General features: G+C 39.3%; 2 protein-coding genes across 3 annotated transcripts in view; both read right to left on the bottom strand.

Annotated features, from left to right (window-relative positions):
- The window catches only part of LOC107141516 (splicing factor, proline- and glutamine-rich), a 28,065-nt gene extending 12,082 nt beyond the window's left edge, over positions 1 to 15,983 (bottom strand). For both annotated transcript variants that reach the window (XM_048815778.1, XM_048815777.1), the window contains exons 1-3: positions 15,939 to 15,983; positions 1,113 to 1,414; positions 910 to 1,005 (exon numbers count right to left, since the gene is read on the bottom strand). In XM_048815778.1, coding sequence (XP_048671735.1) covers positions 910 to 1,005; positions 1,113 to 1,414; positions 15,939 to 15,974 — 434 coding nt within the window. In that variant the 5' untranslated portion in view covers positions 15,975 to 15,983. The remainder of the gene's footprint in view (positions 1 to 909; positions 1,006 to 1,112; positions 1,415 to 15,938) is intronic.
- LOC125620436 (splicing factor, proline- and glutamine-rich-like) lies at positions 1,497 to 1,958 on the bottom strand. The gene has a single exon (XM_048815779.1). It carries the CDS (start codon positions 1,839 to 1,841, stop codon positions 1,512 to 1,514), a length of 330 nt encoding a protein of 109 aa, XP_048671736.1. The 5' UTR covers positions 1,842 to 1,958; the 3' UTR covers positions 1,497 to 1,511.
- Positions 15,984 to 16,393: the final 410 nt, after the last annotated feature.

Genomic DNA, 16,393 nt, shown 5'->3' with positions numbered 1-16,393 from the left:
TATTTTAAAACATGAATCCACTTTTGATGGATTTGTAAAGGCAATATTACTTAGTTCCACTTCCGAAAAAAAAAAAAAATCTTTGACTAGGGAAGTAGCATCAGCTGGTAGTAGAGCATCTGCCCAACATGTACACTAGGATTTGGTCCCCAAGCACTGCCAAAAAAAAAAAAAAAAAACTTTGATCTTTTCCCTAGCCTATCACTTGCTAAAAACGAAGACTAAAAACTACATCCCCGGGGTTGGGGCTGGGGCTCAGCGGTAGCGCACTTGCCTGGCATGTGTGAGGCACTGGGTTCAATTCCCAGCACGACATATAAATATATAAAGGTCTATTAACAACTGAAAAATTAAAAAAAAAAAAAAAAAAAAACAACTACTTCCTCATCCTTCTTTCTATTTCCTGCATCCCTTATTCTCTCATTCTGTTCTTCCTACTCATAACAGTCAGTTATAACAATTTAATAAAGAGTAAGACACTAAGATGTAAAATAAAAACAAAAAGGGACACAATAACAAAATTTGGAAGACAAATTCTGCCTTCCACATTTCCTAATGTTTTCCTCTAGCCAAATTCCTTACCCAGGCTTGTATTTTCCATCCATGAAAACGCATTTCATGCAACTGTAAGCACATGACAGGATTGCATGTGAAAGTACCTACATTAAAAACAGTCATTTAAATGACAGCTTTGAAACCTAACTTTCCAAACTTAAAAGCCAGCCTCAGCAACCTAGCAAGGCCCTAAATAACTTAGCAAGACCCCAGCCTCAAAAAAATAGGGCTGGGAAGACAACTCAGAGATAAAAGCACCCCTGGGTTCAAATCCCCAGTACCCCACCCGCAAATTTCATATCTTTTAAGCAAAACTGGAAAAAATTACTAGAGCAAGTTTCCTTTTCAACTTACTTTTGATACATTGGATTCTTCTGTGCAAGTTTCTCAGGAAGACCATCTTCATCATCTAATTGTTCAAGTGGTTCCACAATGACTGGACGAGGAGTTCTAATAACAAAAATGGTTCATCTCAACTTTGTTCCAGACTTTTAATACAACATCCTTGTAAGTTGTAACAAATAAGAAATGACTAGAGTAAACCAGAGACAACTTACGTTGTCAGTAGGAAAACACCTTCACTGCATCTTTCAAATGCTTTTCTTGCTGCTGGTTTAGAAGCAAATTCAACAATGCCTTTCCCTGTAGATCTACCACGATCATCCACAATTACAACAGCCCTTTCAATAGGACCAAACTGGCTAAAGGCTTCTTCCAACAGTTCATTGGAAACATAAGGTGAAAGATTACGAACAGAGAGGGCAGCAGCATGTGTGGCAAAGCGAACCCGAAGCTGTCTACCTCTCATGGGTGTATCATCAAGTTCAGCTTTGGCAATTTCAGCCAAGGCTCTAGATTCCTGCAAATATTAAAACATTCACGTTAATGGCTTCATAACTGGCTAATGCTCATTTTCAAACTGTTATAAACCAAATTTCTACTTCTTCCAACTCAGTTCANCCGGTAGCGGGGCCGGGCCCCTGAGGAACCACGGGCTTGGACGAATCCTGCGGCGGCGGTGGCGGCTGCTGATGCGGCGGCGGCTGCTGTGGCGGCGGCTGCTGCTGCGGCGGCGGCTGCTGCTGCTGCTGCTGGTGCGGAGGCGGCGGCGGAATCGGGGGCTTAGGGCCGCCTGGGCCTGGGCCCATGGGGCCGCGGTTCTGATTGAGGCCCATGCCGGGCGGCGGAGAGCGGAAATCGTGGAGACCGCCACGGCCACCGCCTCCTCCGCGACGGTGGAAACCGCCACCGCCACCGCCGCGACTCCGGAACCGATCCCGAGACATGTCTGTGATCAAGGGGCGGTCGAGGCAGAAACGAAGAAGACGCTCGGGGAACGTGGAGGCCACCTTGCTTCGCACAAAATGGCGGATGACACAGGCGGCGCGCCGCCTTTGTCCTCCTCTTATATAGGCCAGCTTGCCACAGCCCCGCCTACGCCTCGATCGACTGCGGCAATAGCCAATTGCCTGTACGGTACTTGATGACACTACCTTACGAACCATAAATCTTTCCCATTGGCTCCGGGGTGAGAGGCGGGAGGCATGGAGGGGGGTGAAGTTTCCAGCTGGCCAATGAGCGTAGAAGGAGTTGGCTCTAGGCCACTGTGATTTGCTGTGAGAAATTTGAATGGCTATCCCAGGTCAATTTTTCTGTGAAAGCAAATAACCAGGGCCTTAGCAGCTCTTTGGGAGACAGGCATTAGAGGTCTCCTTTCTTCCTTGTTTACCTTTAGGAGTGGTCAGCTATTCTTGCCCAAAAAGACATATGTCCTTTGTTTGAAAGTTAAGTTCAGTACACACTATCTACCCTTATCTCGTGCTGAGCATTAAAGAAAATTTACCGGTTTCATACTCAACTATTACTGATTTTTACTTGGAAAACTCATAGGAATACTGTATAAAAAGTTTGCATTAGGCTGGAGTGGGTGTGTAAGCTTTGTTCAAAAAAAAAAGAAGCGGTGTGTGTGTGTGTGTGTGTGTGTGTGTGGTGGAGATTGAACCCAGGGCCTTGCACACTACAATTGAAACACACACACACACACACACACACACACACACAGCCTTTTTAAATTTTATTTTGAAACAGGGTCAACAGAGTCTTGCTCAACTGCCCAGGCCGACCTGGAACTTGGTGATCCTCCTGCCTCAGCTTCCCCAACAGCTGGGATTACAGGCACGAGCCACCACTCTTGGCTAGCCATAGCTTTCGATACTGCTCCTAGTTACTACCACATATTGACCTTTTGGGAGATATTTCCTCAGTGTTAGCTCCTTGTCTTCCTTTCTGTTTCTGCTCATCACCCAGTATCCATGTGGATGACCCACCAAGCACTCTGTCAATTCTTTATCTTCTCACCGCTAGCAATTTTTTCTTCTATCCCGTTTTAGTTTTCTACTCCCCCATCCTCTGCACATCCTCCTAGTTTTATTATTCCCAATAACTACACCATATCTATAATCTATAGTTCAAGCATCCCTCTCACTTATTACTACTTCTTTTTTACTTCTGACTCACAGTAGTAACCTCATGACATTTGGAGCTCATCAAATCCTCCAAACCGCTGGGGAGTGGGGTGGGGCAGGGCACTTCTGTAATCCCAGCAACTTGAGAGACTGAGGCAGGAGAATCGCAAGTTCAAAGCCATTCTCAGCAATTTAGTGAAGCCTGAGCAAGTTAGCAACACAATCACAAAAAAAAAAAAAAAAAAGGGGCACTGGGGATGTAGCATCAGTGGTAAAGCATAATAATCCCAAGACCAAAAATATAAAATTTTTAAAAGGATTAGGGATGAAGCTCAGTAGTAAAGCACCCCTGACTGGACACCTAATACTGCAAAAAAAGCAAAAACAATAAATTAAAAACCTCCAAACCATTAAATGTCTTACCTTTACATGTTATAATTGCCTAAAAACACATAAAATTCTTATTTTCTTTATCTATTAAACTGATGAAACCTATGGTGAACATGGTGGCACATGTCTATAATCCCAGGCTGAGGCAAAAGGATCCCAAGTTCAAAGCCAGCCTCAGCAACTTAGTGAGACCCTATCTCAAAATAAAAAATAAAAAGGGCTGGGGATGTAGCTCAGTGGTTAAGCATCCCTGGGTTCAATCCCCTGTACAAAAAAATAAATAAATAAAATAAAACCTGGTATAACCTGAATCCTAGTTGAATCCAACAATTCACCATCTTTAATGAGACCTGAAGCTTTCACATTATATTCTTGCCCATAAACCTCAGAAGGGCATGAGATTTTACCTGACAATCTTACTGCATTTCTCTAATAAATTCACTTTTCCACTTCCAAAGTTGTTTTTTCCCCTTGCTTTCTCTTCAAAACCCTACACTTTCTTCTCTTATTCCTTCATAACAACCTCTCCTCATATTTCCTTCCAAAAATAGGAGTCATTAGAGAGGAATATTCCCATCTAAATGGAAAGTCACAAACCTGCTTGCATTTGCCTTAATTTCTCTATTTTTCTTCCTGATACTGTGAAAGATATGTTTTTTGTCCCCTTGTGCTATGGATTCCACCCACTCTAGCCTTCTCAAGGTTTTTTCTTTATGGTATTATGGTTACTTCTGTTGGATCATTACCATCCTAAAAATAAATAGGGCTGAGGATGCAGCATAATGGTAGAGCACTTGCCTAGCAAGTGTCAGATCCTGATATCCATCTCAGGCACTACAAAAAAAAAAAAAAAAATCCTTCCTTTTATCCTATCCTCCCACTTCTTAGCTCCTCTTTGCAATAAGACTTCTAAAACAAGTTGTATATATGCATGGTCTCTAATTCATTACTTCCATTTCCTCTTTAATGCATCCTAATCTCTTTACACCATTCTGCCTAAAATGTTATCAATGATATGAACAGTTCTTGTTTGCCAAATCATTCATATATATATATATATATATATATATNTTTTTTTTTTTTTTTTTTTTTTTTTTTTTTTTTTTGTACTGAGAAGCGAACCCTGGGGTACTTTACCACTGAACTACATCCCATTTTGTAGTGTTGTTGTTGTTGAAGTGTTTTTTTTTTTCTCCTTCGTTTTTTTAAGTTTTGAGACAAGGTCTCACTAACTTGCCAAGAGTCTTGCTAAATTGCTGAGGTTGGCCTTGAACTTGTGATCCTCCTGTCTCGGCCTCCAGAGTCACTGGAATTACAGGTGTGCACCCCCAATAAACACTTCTCTACATTGGTCTCCTTTTACCCTTTGGCAACATTCAACAACAATGGCACTCTGTCACAAAACACTTCTCCACTTGCCTTCTGTGGCACTGCACTTCTTAAATTTTTTTCCTACCTTACTGATCATTTCTTCTCCTCCCTGGTAGGACCTCTAAATGTTGAGGTATTTCAGAGCTCAGTTCTGGACCTTCTTTAACAATGCTTTCTCCTTGCCTAGATAACCTCTTTACAGACTCAAACACCATCTAAATGTTGAAAATATCCAAATTTATATTTCCAGAGTAGGTGTCTCCTCTGAGTTTCCAACTCAGACATTCAATTACCTATTAGATATCTCCACTCAGTTGGCATATCAGATTTAGTATGTCCAACCTAGAGCTCTTGATTGTATTAACCTAACCTACTGCTCTCCCAAAACTCCTCTGGAATAAAAAATACCATCACTCAGTTATTCAAAACAATTTCATAAAATCCAAAAATCTGTTCAATCTCCAAAGTATTTCTTGTATCCATTTACTTCTCTTCACGTTTACCATTACATCCCAATCTTTCCCACCTGTCTCTTATCTAAACTATTGCAACCATTTATTGTCTCCAGTAAAAACACACACACACACATACAAAAAATCAAATGTCATTTGCTTCCCCTACTTAAGGCCTTCTGTGCTTCTATTGTTCTTACGATAAGAATCCAAACCCAATCTACAAGGCCTGACTTGATCTGATCTCTGCCTTCTTCCCCAGTCTTAACTGTAGTTCCCTCCCATCCAAGCTCACAAAGCCTCTGTCTGTTTTGAAGTTAAGATTTATCAAGTGTCTTCATCTGCATGTTTTGATGTGCAGTGTGCTATGGAACAGAACCCAGGGCCTCTCCTACAAACTCTCTGCAGTGGAGCCACTCCCATCCCCAGTTCTATCTGAAGGCTTTTGGCCTTAGGTTGTTTGTACTTGCTGTTTACTCAGCTTGAGGTGTAGCCCGGACTCCTTTTTTCAGTTACTTTCCCTTCTTCCTTCTATCTTGGCTTGATCGCTCAAAGAAGTCTTTGCTGCCAATCATCACATCTCAACTAGGCCTTCCCTCTCTTTTACACCATCTGGTATATGATGTACATGAAAAATTTCTTAACAATTTGTATGTATCTTTTTAAAAAATTTTATCTAATTGCTTATTTATTGTGGTACTAAAGATTGAACCCAGGGCCTTCCATATTCTAGATAAGTGATATACCACTAAGCTACATCTCCAGCCCTCTTGTCACCAGATTTTCACTAAGTTTCCCAGGCTGGCCTCAAACTTGATGATCCTCCTCCTCCAGCCTCCCAAGTAGCACTGCACCCAACTACATTTCTTTTGTGAGACAGCGTCTCTCTGTGTTTCTGCACTTGTCTATTGTTTGGCCCCCATTTGTTTTTTTGTTTTGTTTTGTTTTGTTTTTTAAATATTTATTTTTCAGTTTTCAGTGGACACAACATCTTTATTTTATTTGTATGTGGTGCTGAGGATCGAACCCAGCACCTCGTGCATGCCAGGCGAGCACGCTACCGTTTGAGCCACATCCCCAGCCCTGTTTGGCCCCCATTTGACTCCTGTCTGGGTTCTTAAAGACTGTACCAATGATACTTCACACTAGAACAGAAAAACTTAATAATTGTTGAATTAATGAATGAAAGCATAACAGTGAAGAACAAGCTCTGGTTCTGTCTCCTGGGTGATGTCCCAAGATCCTTCACTTTCTGTTTCCTGCTGTACAGGGGACTGAACCCAGGGCTTCACTCTTGCTAGGCAAGTGCTCTACCACTTACATCCCCAGCCCTTTTTATTTATTTATTCATTTATTTATTTAATTTTTTTGGAGACACGGTCTCGCTAGGTTATCCAGGTTGACCTCAAACTTTCAATCTTCCTGCCTCAGCCTCCAGGACCCTTCACCTTTTTTCTGACATGCTTCCTAAGAGTACACCCGCTTTGGGGAAGTCCTAAAGATTATATAAAGTGTTTAGTACTTTCTTTTCTTTTTTCTTTTTCAAGTATCACAATGATCATTGATACAACAAATAAATCAGGACACGAACATGACTTGATTAAAATAAGTAATTTCATTAGTATAATAAGAGTGACTGATTCATATTTTCACCATTTGTTTCACACCCACAGAAGTGTTTAGTACTTTCTAAGTGCTCAGTAAAGACTAGTTATTGTTATTAACAAATAAGTGACAGACCTTTAAAGACAGCTGAGTGTTACTGCCCAGATGACAAAAGGAGTTCATTAATAAAAGTATAGTTAGTATATTCTAGGAAATTTGTAGTATTTGTAAAAGAAAGTTATCCTTGAATTTAACACTAAAGTAAAAGAATGACGCATCACAAGTAAACAGGGGTCTTTTAAGAATTCTAGGATATCTGAATATTACAAAAATTATTAAGATATTAGAAGTAGCTGCAGATACAGCTTTAGTGGTAGAGTAATTGCTGAACATACATGAGGCCCTGGGTTTGATCCCTAGCATTAAATTTTTTTTTTTTGCATTTGATAGAATTCAATATTCGTTAAGCTTTTAATTGTTTTTGAGAATTTAGAATAGGAGAATAATTCTTTTAAAATATTATTTTGCTGAGTTTGATTCTCAGCATGGCACATAAATACATAAGTAAAATGAAGGTCCATCAACAACTAAAAGTACATATATTTAAGGGGCTAGGGAACATAGCTTAATTGGTAGAGTGCTTGCCTTCCTTCCCGCACAAGGCCCTGGGTTCAATCCCCAGCACCACAAATTATATATATATAAATTATATATATATATATAATTTTATATATATATATATATATAAAATATCAATATATTTATTTATTTATTAAATTTCAGATTAAACAAGACTGGAGCTGCTCCCATAATTGATGTAGTGCAATCAAAAGTTACTACACAGTTTGGGAAGGGAAAGCTCCCAAAGCAGCTTGTCATTGTTAAGGCCAAATTCTTCAGCAGAAGAGCTGAGGAGATTAAGGGTGTTGGGGTGCCTCCGTTCTGGTGGCTTAGGGCCACATGGAGCTCTCTAGGGTCATTCAATACTACTAATAATTATATATATATTCAGATTAGATCATGCCAGTGTCTCACGTGTCACTGAGGCCTGGTGACATGCCAGAATGGGAGACAAGCCAATTTGGAAGCAAGTTAGATCTAGGTTCATTCAATATTCCTATCAATTATTTGATAATAGGTGCAAATTATATTGACCCCCTCCTGCCTTACATTAGAAGTTAGCAGTTCGGGCTGGAGACATAGCTCAGTTGGTAGAGTGCTTGCCTCACTTGCACAAGCCCTGGGTTCAATCCCCAGCACCACACACACACATACACAAAGAAGTTAGCAGTTCAAGGTGAAAGCTGCCACTGTAGAGAAGTTGTCTAGTCTTCCATTCCAGAAAATCCATCACAGCATCCTCGTGTAGGCCCATCAGCCCACCCCAGATACCTGCATCTTGAGCATGGGTGTGGGCCAGCTCAAGGCCAATGAAGATTCTATCATGAGGTTTTTTTCCTACCAGTTATTCTTTAAAAAATATATATATATATATATTTTTTTATTTATTTATTTATTTATTTTAGGTGTAGATGAACACAATACCTTTATTTTATTTTTAGGTGGTGCTAAGGATTGAAACCAGTGCCTCACTTGTGCTAGGCAAATGCTCTACCACTGAGCCACAACCCCAGCCCCTCTACCAGATATTCTTATGAAAGAACATCAGTGATACTTTGGTTTGCACCAATGATGTTTTAGGCTTGTCCTGCACAAGTCAGGTGATCTCCTCCTGTACAGGCACTAATGCTATATTTCCTTCTCCCTCCTCTTCCAGACATTATCACATTCCTCAGGTTACTCCAAATATCATACACAAATCAGCAGGCCACTGTGTGAGTAGGCAGAGAGCACTTCTGCCACCAAGGTGTTGGGTGATAATTGAATGCTAGACTAGTTGCATCTGACAGAAGTTGTGTTGTATCATCATATGCAAAAGGTTGTTCTTTTTCTTTTTCTCCTTTTTTTTTCGATTTAATCTACTGACAAGTTGGTCTAGTGATGCAAAGAAGTGACGGAGAAAGCAGCTGTCTTACCACCCAGATATTGAGTTGTTAAGACGTTTCAATACTTCCAGATGTAATAAAACCACGAAATTTTTCTTAACAGTTTTTTTCAAAAATGTTCACATAGCTGGGCATAATGGTGTGCCTGTAATTCCAATGACTCGGGGTGCTGAGACAGGAGGATCACAAGTTGAGACCAGCCTCAGCAACTTAGTGAGATTCTCATAATTTAGAGAGACCCTGTCTCAAAAAAAAAAAAAGGCTAGGGATGTAGCTCAGTGGTAAAGTGCTCCTGGGTTTAATCACTCATACCAAATGAATACATAGATAAATAAAATTTAAATTTAAAATGTTCTGATTATATAGCTACTTGGGAGGCTGTGGCAAAAGGATCACAAATTTGAGGCCAGCCTTAACAACTTAGTGAACCGCTGTCTATTGAAAAAAAAAAAAAAAGTCAGGTTGAGGGTGTATAGTTCAATGGTAGGTAGACCCCTTGGGGCAGTCCCCAGTAATGAAAAAAAATCAGATTATGTCAACCACATCTGGATAATCTGGATATAAATATGTGCTGATTTTCTTCAGTCCACGTAATGGGAATTGCTGCCAGTTAGGGACCACTTACTTTTTATCAGGCACTACATCACTTAACATTATCTTAACCCTTAACAACAATCCTATGAACTAGGTACTATTCAGTTCTGCCACTAATTTACATCCCCAACCTTAGGTAATCCTATTTTATAGATTAGGAAACCAGGGCTTACAGAAACTAAATAATTTTCACAGTATTACACAGACAATGAAAGAAGCTGGGGTTTGAATGCAGAGCTCTTTAAATTTCCAGCTCTTTTATAAATTTCCACTCTGCTATAGTTCTTGCTCTTTTATTCTGCATGTTGATGGCTGGGTTCAGTTATTAATGTTTTCTGTTTTTTGGTTGGTACCAGGGATTGAACCCAGGGGCACTTAACCACTGAGTCCCATCGCCAGCCCTTTTTTATTTTTTATTTTTGAGACAGGGGTCTTGCTAAATTGCTTAGGGCCAAGCCAGGTGCATGCCTGTAATCCCAGAGGCTCAGGAAGCTTAGGCAGGATGATCAGGAATTCAAATCCAGCCCCAGAAAAAGCAAGGAGTTAAACAACTCAGTGAGACCTTGTCTCTAAATAAATTACAAAAAGGGGTTGGGGATGTGGCTCAGTGGTTGAATGCCCCTGAGTTCAATCCCCAGTATCCTATCACCACCAAAAAAAAAAAAAAAAAAAGGCTTAGAGCCTTGGTAAGTGACAGGGCTGGCTTTGGACTCAACAATCCTCCTGCCTCCTGAGGCACTGGGATTATAAGCCTGAGCCACTGCGACTGGCCTCAGAGATAGATAGATAGATAGATAGATAGATAGATAGATAGATAGATATAGACATACATATATACATACATACACACACACAAGTACTACATTATGTACATGTTAATTATAAAAGATTCAAGTAATGGCTATATTTCTAGAATAAAATATCACACTCGCTCCATCCCTATTGTTGAAAGTTTGAGTATGTTGAAAGGATAATTCTTTAATATGACAAGAAACATCTGGGGGTTGAGGATACAACTCAGTGGTAGAGTGCTTGCCTAGCATATACAATACCCTGGGTTCCATCTCCAGTACTGAAAAGGAGGGAAGGAAGGAAGGTCAGAAGGAAGGAAGGAAAGAACAGCCTTAAATAAAATAGCCAGTATCATAACAATAGCCCAAACTAATTGATCATTTACTTTATGCCAGACACTATAGTAATTACTTAATATTGAATTCTCATTATAACTCTGAGATGATACTGTTTCCCCCATTTTACAGATGAAAAAAATCACCTACACTGTAATCCAGGATAACTTGGTGACAATTTCTTAGCTAGGCTCCTGCAAAAACTGGTCTTTGCAATTGCTGTCCTCTTTCTATTCTCCAGGCAGGAACCAAAATTATCATTTCAAACAGTGAATCTGATGCTTCCACTCTTCCAAACTCCTCACTAACTGGACACAGTGGCACTCTCTGGGTCTTAGCTACTTAGAGGCAGGAGGGTAGCTTGAAGTCAAGAGTTTGAGGCCAGCCTAGGCAACATAATGAGATCCCACCACTTAAAGAAAAAAGTCCTTAAGAGAAAATACAGTCTTCTGTGATGTCTTTTCATACCCTGACCACCTCTGGAAACTTCTCTTCCCCTCTTGTATTCTTTGCCTACTCACACTGCCTGCCTTTTAGTTCTTTTAACTTATCATGCACTCACCTGAAATAATCTCTCCCTGGCCACTGTATTCCTGGTTTTTGGTTAGCTCTTATCCATCTTTCAGGACTTACTTATGCTTGACCTTGTCTAGAGACCTTCTGTGAACCCAAGGATCAAGTTGCTTCATTTGATTAACATCCTGTACTTAGATTCTCATAGCACTCATCGCACTTTGCTGTGGAGACTTACTAAATTGTTTACTTGAAACAGATGCTGAGGGCCATGACAGGTTCTCTTTTAACTATCAAATCCCCAGCGCCCAGTGCTGAGATACTCCACGTGTGTTTGAATGAATGAATGAGTGAACTCATTAATCTTTCTGTTTTTCAACCATTGAAGGATGTCCCCAGATTTAAGTGATTAATTTCAGATATTAAACACAACTCTGTAGTTCAAATGGGTGGTGAATTATCATGCTTGAATGGCATGTAGAACAATCTTCACCTTGTGGTACTCTGAATGTGGGTGAACATACAATTCAAACACTATAATTACAATAAATGAAAGTTATAATTATCTTCTGGTTTGAGTTTTTATGAGACCTAGAAGGATAGGGGATGGAGATAATACGCTTGATGAAACACATTGCTGCTCCCTAATGGATATTAATTGAATTGACTAAATTTACATCTTCAACTATACCCCAGGGCTTGAGAAACCCTGGTGTTGGTGAGCATGTGTTCTCTCTTCCATTTTTCTGAGACTATTCATTTTCCAGATCTCTCAGCCCTTGACTCTGTAGTTTCATTCACACAACAGAGACTTGACATTATTTTGTCTGGGGACAGAAAAAAGGGAGCTGAGGGGCTGGGGATGTGGCTCAAGTGGTAGTGTGCCCATCTGGCATGCGTGCGGCCCGGGTTCGATCCTCAGCACCACATACAAAGATGTGTGTCTGCAAAAACTAAAAAATAAAAATAAAATATTAAAATTCTCTCTCACTCTCAAAAAAAAAAAAAAAGAAGAAAAATGCTCTAAATGAAATTCCAAAAATTAGACATTTCATTAGGATAAGAGTGATCTCATTAAAAAAAAAGAAAGAAAAAGGGAGCTGAAAGGAAGGCATCTAAGCTCCCCAAATTCAGCCCTCTACCCCAAAAGAAAGTGGTTCCTGGTTGGGCCCAACTGGCAAACTCTAATGGTGTGGAGAAAATCTTCACCACTAGGTGTCTCAGTGGCCATGCCACTTCCTCCATCTTCTTGGAAAGCAGCTAGCTGCACACCCTCCATTACTCCATTGTTATTGAGTCTCCAAGCAAATAGCTTTCCTGAAGGGTTGATTTCAATGCAGGGCCAATTTTTGCAGCATCTAGATCAGTATCTAGATCACCTCTCTCAATAATAGGAACACTGGGTTAACAGCAGTGTCTTACTCCGTTATTGCTTGCTTTTATTTAGGGATAACATGCTGTGTTTGTAGTCATTTATTTAACTACTTCTTTATCTATCTGTACATTTCCTTATGGGGATGAGGGGCAAAGAGAGGACTTCCTTGGTCTTCACCTGAAGTGACCATGATGAGTGACCTGATTTCTATCACCTCTTAACAGTGCTTTGTAAAGGTCCTTCATGATTTTTCCACACAGTTAATTTCATATTGAAGGCATTTGCCACTCTTGAAATTCCCCTAAACTTACGACTTAGATTGATTTTTAAGGGTCAAAAAAAGCTGGAGTATAAAGAACCAAATGGAGGAAGATAGCTCAGAGACACAGCCAATATATATGTATTTTTACCATAAGAGCACATCAGAAATCAATGAGAAAGGAAACAAATATTTAACAAAAGGTATTAGAATAACAAGTTTACAAAATATATATTATACATAAATACAAGCATATTTACATATAGATATTTATATACATATACAATCAAATCCAGATGGATTAAAGACATATGCCTAGTTTCAAAAGAAATTCAGACAGAAAGAACAAGAAGAAAATAGAAGTGAAGGGCTGGGGATACAGCTCAGTCGGTAGAGTGCTTGCCTCGTATGTACAAGGCCCTGCGTTCATTCCCCAGCACCACAAAAAGAAAAATAGAAGTGAATATCAGATCTGTCAGGTATAGGAATTTCTTAGATTTAATATGAGAGAATAAATTACAAAGCAAAATAGAAATAAATTTTTTTGCATGATTAGAAATCTCTACATGGGTGGGGCAGGGGGACCAAAACAATAACACAGATGAAACAAACTGAAGATATATTTGCAAAGAAAATTATAATTAGTAGTTGATATCCTTAATATATAAAGAATTTGTTTATTTTATTACAAAAATCATTGCTGGGCATGGTGGCACACATTCAGCAATTCAGCAAAACTTTATCTCAAAACATAAAAGGCTGGTGGGTGTGGTTCAGTAGTTAAGTGCCCTTGGGTTCAATCCCTAGTATTTAAAAAAAAATCAAGATCCCAATAACCAAAATACATGAACAAACACGGACAATATTCATCCTCACTGATCATTACAAAAGTGTAAATTAAAAGGAATAATTTTTCATTTAAATTAACAAAAATTGAAATTAGCCAATACTGGCATAGCTTTTGGAAAATAATTTAGCAAAGTCATTCTCTCTCTCAGTCTTCCCCCACCTATTCATTATTTTTTTTTTTATTTTGTAGCTGTAGATGGACACAATACCTTTATTTTGTTTATTAAGTTTTTTTTTTTTTAATGTGGTGTTAGGGATTGAACCCAGTGCCTCACACATGCTAGGCAAGCGCTCTACCACTGAGCCACAACCCCAGCTCCCAATTCATTATTATTGAACAAATATCCTCCATGTGCCTGCTTGGTGCTGGAATGTAGTCAAAATTCTGAATACAGAAAGAATTTTTTAAAATAAATTTGTCATCTCAGCATGATCAGTAATCACTTCAAATTGAAAACATCCCATGTTGTCCTCCATAAGCAAGATGACCAAATATCCTGTTTTGCACAGGACAATCCTGGTTTACACCTGATGTCCTTAAGACAACTTTGAGGACAAGTCATCTTTTCTAATTTGTATAAAAGCACCATTGGGATTAGCTGCTATACATTGGGTTACTGAGGGCTGTGTGATTTCTGGGTTTCAAATTTTCTAAAATTTCTAGATTTTCTAAAATGGATCTTATGTGCATTAGCTCATTTAATTTTCACAACCCCATAAATGTTGACTTTTTTTTTTCACGTTCCTCCTCCTTTTTTATAAGGAAACTGAAGTAATGAGAATTTAAGTTAGCCAGAGACACACAATTACTAAGTGGTGGAACTAGGATTTACACCTGTAGGAGTCCTTATGCAGACCTTTAAACATTAAGTTATCCTGCTAATAGAGACAACTAATTACAGTTGGGCATCTTCATTTAGAGAGAAGTAAAGATTACCTGGGCTCACTAATGTTACTTGAAAAGTGCATACAAATAGCAGCCCAAAATGTTTCTCTTAGAAACAAAATCTTTTAAGTCACTAAATAGAAACATGTTATAAATATAAATTTAAAAAAAATTTTTTAGTTGTAGGTGGACACAATACCTTTTATTTTATTTATTTATATGTGGTACTGAGGATCAAACCCAGTACTTCACACGTGTTAGGTAAGCATATACCACTGAGCCACAATCCCAGCCCTAAGTAGATTTTTTAAAAAAACATAAAATACAAGAATTCATAACCAAGCAAAAAAGTAAGAATCCCAAGTTATGAATGTCTCATTTATTTGGTACTCAGAATTGAATCTAGGGGTGGTTTACCATTAAGCCATATCCCCAGTTCTTTTTAATTTTGAGACAGTGTCTTGCTAAGTTGCTGAGGATCTCACTAAATTGCTGAGACTGGCTTCAAAATTTCAATCCTCCTGCCTCAGCCTCTGGAGTAGCTGAGATTACAGCATGTGCCTCTGTGCCTGGTGCTTGCTCTATTTTTGTTTTGTTTTGTTGGTACTGGGGATTGAACTAAGGGGCGCTTTACCACTGAGCTACATCCCCATCATCCCCCCCTTTTTTGTCTGAGACAGGGTCTCACTAAGTTGCTTAGGATCTTGCTTAGGATCTTACTGAGGCTGGACTTGAACTTGCAATCCTCCTGCCTCTGCCTCTGGCGTAGCTGGTATTATAGTCATGTGTCACTGCATCCAGTTTACACTGGTCAATTTGAGGTAAACTAAATAATGTATCTAACTAATTAAATGGAGAAATGTAAAAATTATTTACATGAATGTGTTATTGAAGATTTATAAATCTAACAGTACAATGTTGCCTTTAGTCATTACATTAATCTAAAATAAATTATTTCAACATAAAATTGGTGGGTTTGTTTTGTTTTGTTTTTGGTACTAGGGATTGAACTCAGAGGCACATCCTCAGCCATATTTTGTATTTTATTTAGATACAGGGTCTCACTGAGTTGCTTAACACCTCACCGTTACTGAGGCTGGCTTTGAACTCAGGATCCTCCAGTCTCAGCCTCCCAAGCCACTGGGATTATAGGCATGTGCCACCGTGCCCAGCATAAAATTGTTTTTTTAATCATATGTTATGAAAGGGCAAAACCTAAGTTTTCTCCTTAATCAAACCCCTAGCATGGCCAAGGATAGACTTACCTGTTTTATATTTTTGCTAGTATCAGTTAAACTCCCTTTAAGGGTGTTGAGTGTTTGCCAAGTCTCAGCAGCTACAGATTCGGAAAGTGAACTGTAAATGTCTCATCAAAATATGTGTTGATATTTCCTATTTCATTCTCAGACACTGAGTCAGCACAGGTTGACTATGAATGAAACCTATTCAGGTTCCCATCCCAGTCCTGTCTCAGGCCGCTGGTCCCTGGACAAGTTTATGAACCTCTCTGAGCTCCTTTTCTCTCATTTATAAAACAATAAGGATAATTATACCTCTTCTGGTGGCTTGAAGATTAAGTAACCTAACTTAACAGGACCTGGCTTCTACATCCTCAGTGAGAGCTGGTTATTATTGTCATTGTGACATTCACGTTCTGGAGACCTTAACTGGGGCTACTTCTGTGGTGATGCTGGTTAGACAGGGTCAGATTTAAAAATAACCTCACTGGCTTGAGCATGGAAGAACACAATGGAAGCACAGCTTGTGTGATATTTCCTCTGAAAGAACATGAGGGAACAATCTGGAAGGGAAGGGCAAAGCAGGCAAGATCATCAAGGTCTGTTGATTTGGGGCAGGCATTTTATGCAAAGCAGGGGGCATTAGGGGCAGCAAGATTGACTCTCAAAATCCTTCAGAGCACAAAGAGGATAAGCCTCTGGCATTGG

Source organism: Marmota marmota, unplaced genomic scaffold (assembly GCF_001458135.2).
Source record: "Marmota marmota marmota unplaced genomic scaffold, marMar, whole genome shotgun sequence".
Lineage (NCBI taxonomy): Eukaryota > Metazoa > Chordata > Mammalia > Rodentia > Sciuridae > Marmota > Marmota marmota.
The sequence above is the reverse complement of the archived record's forward strand: the minus strand, read 5'-3'. Positions and strand labels throughout refer to the sequence as shown.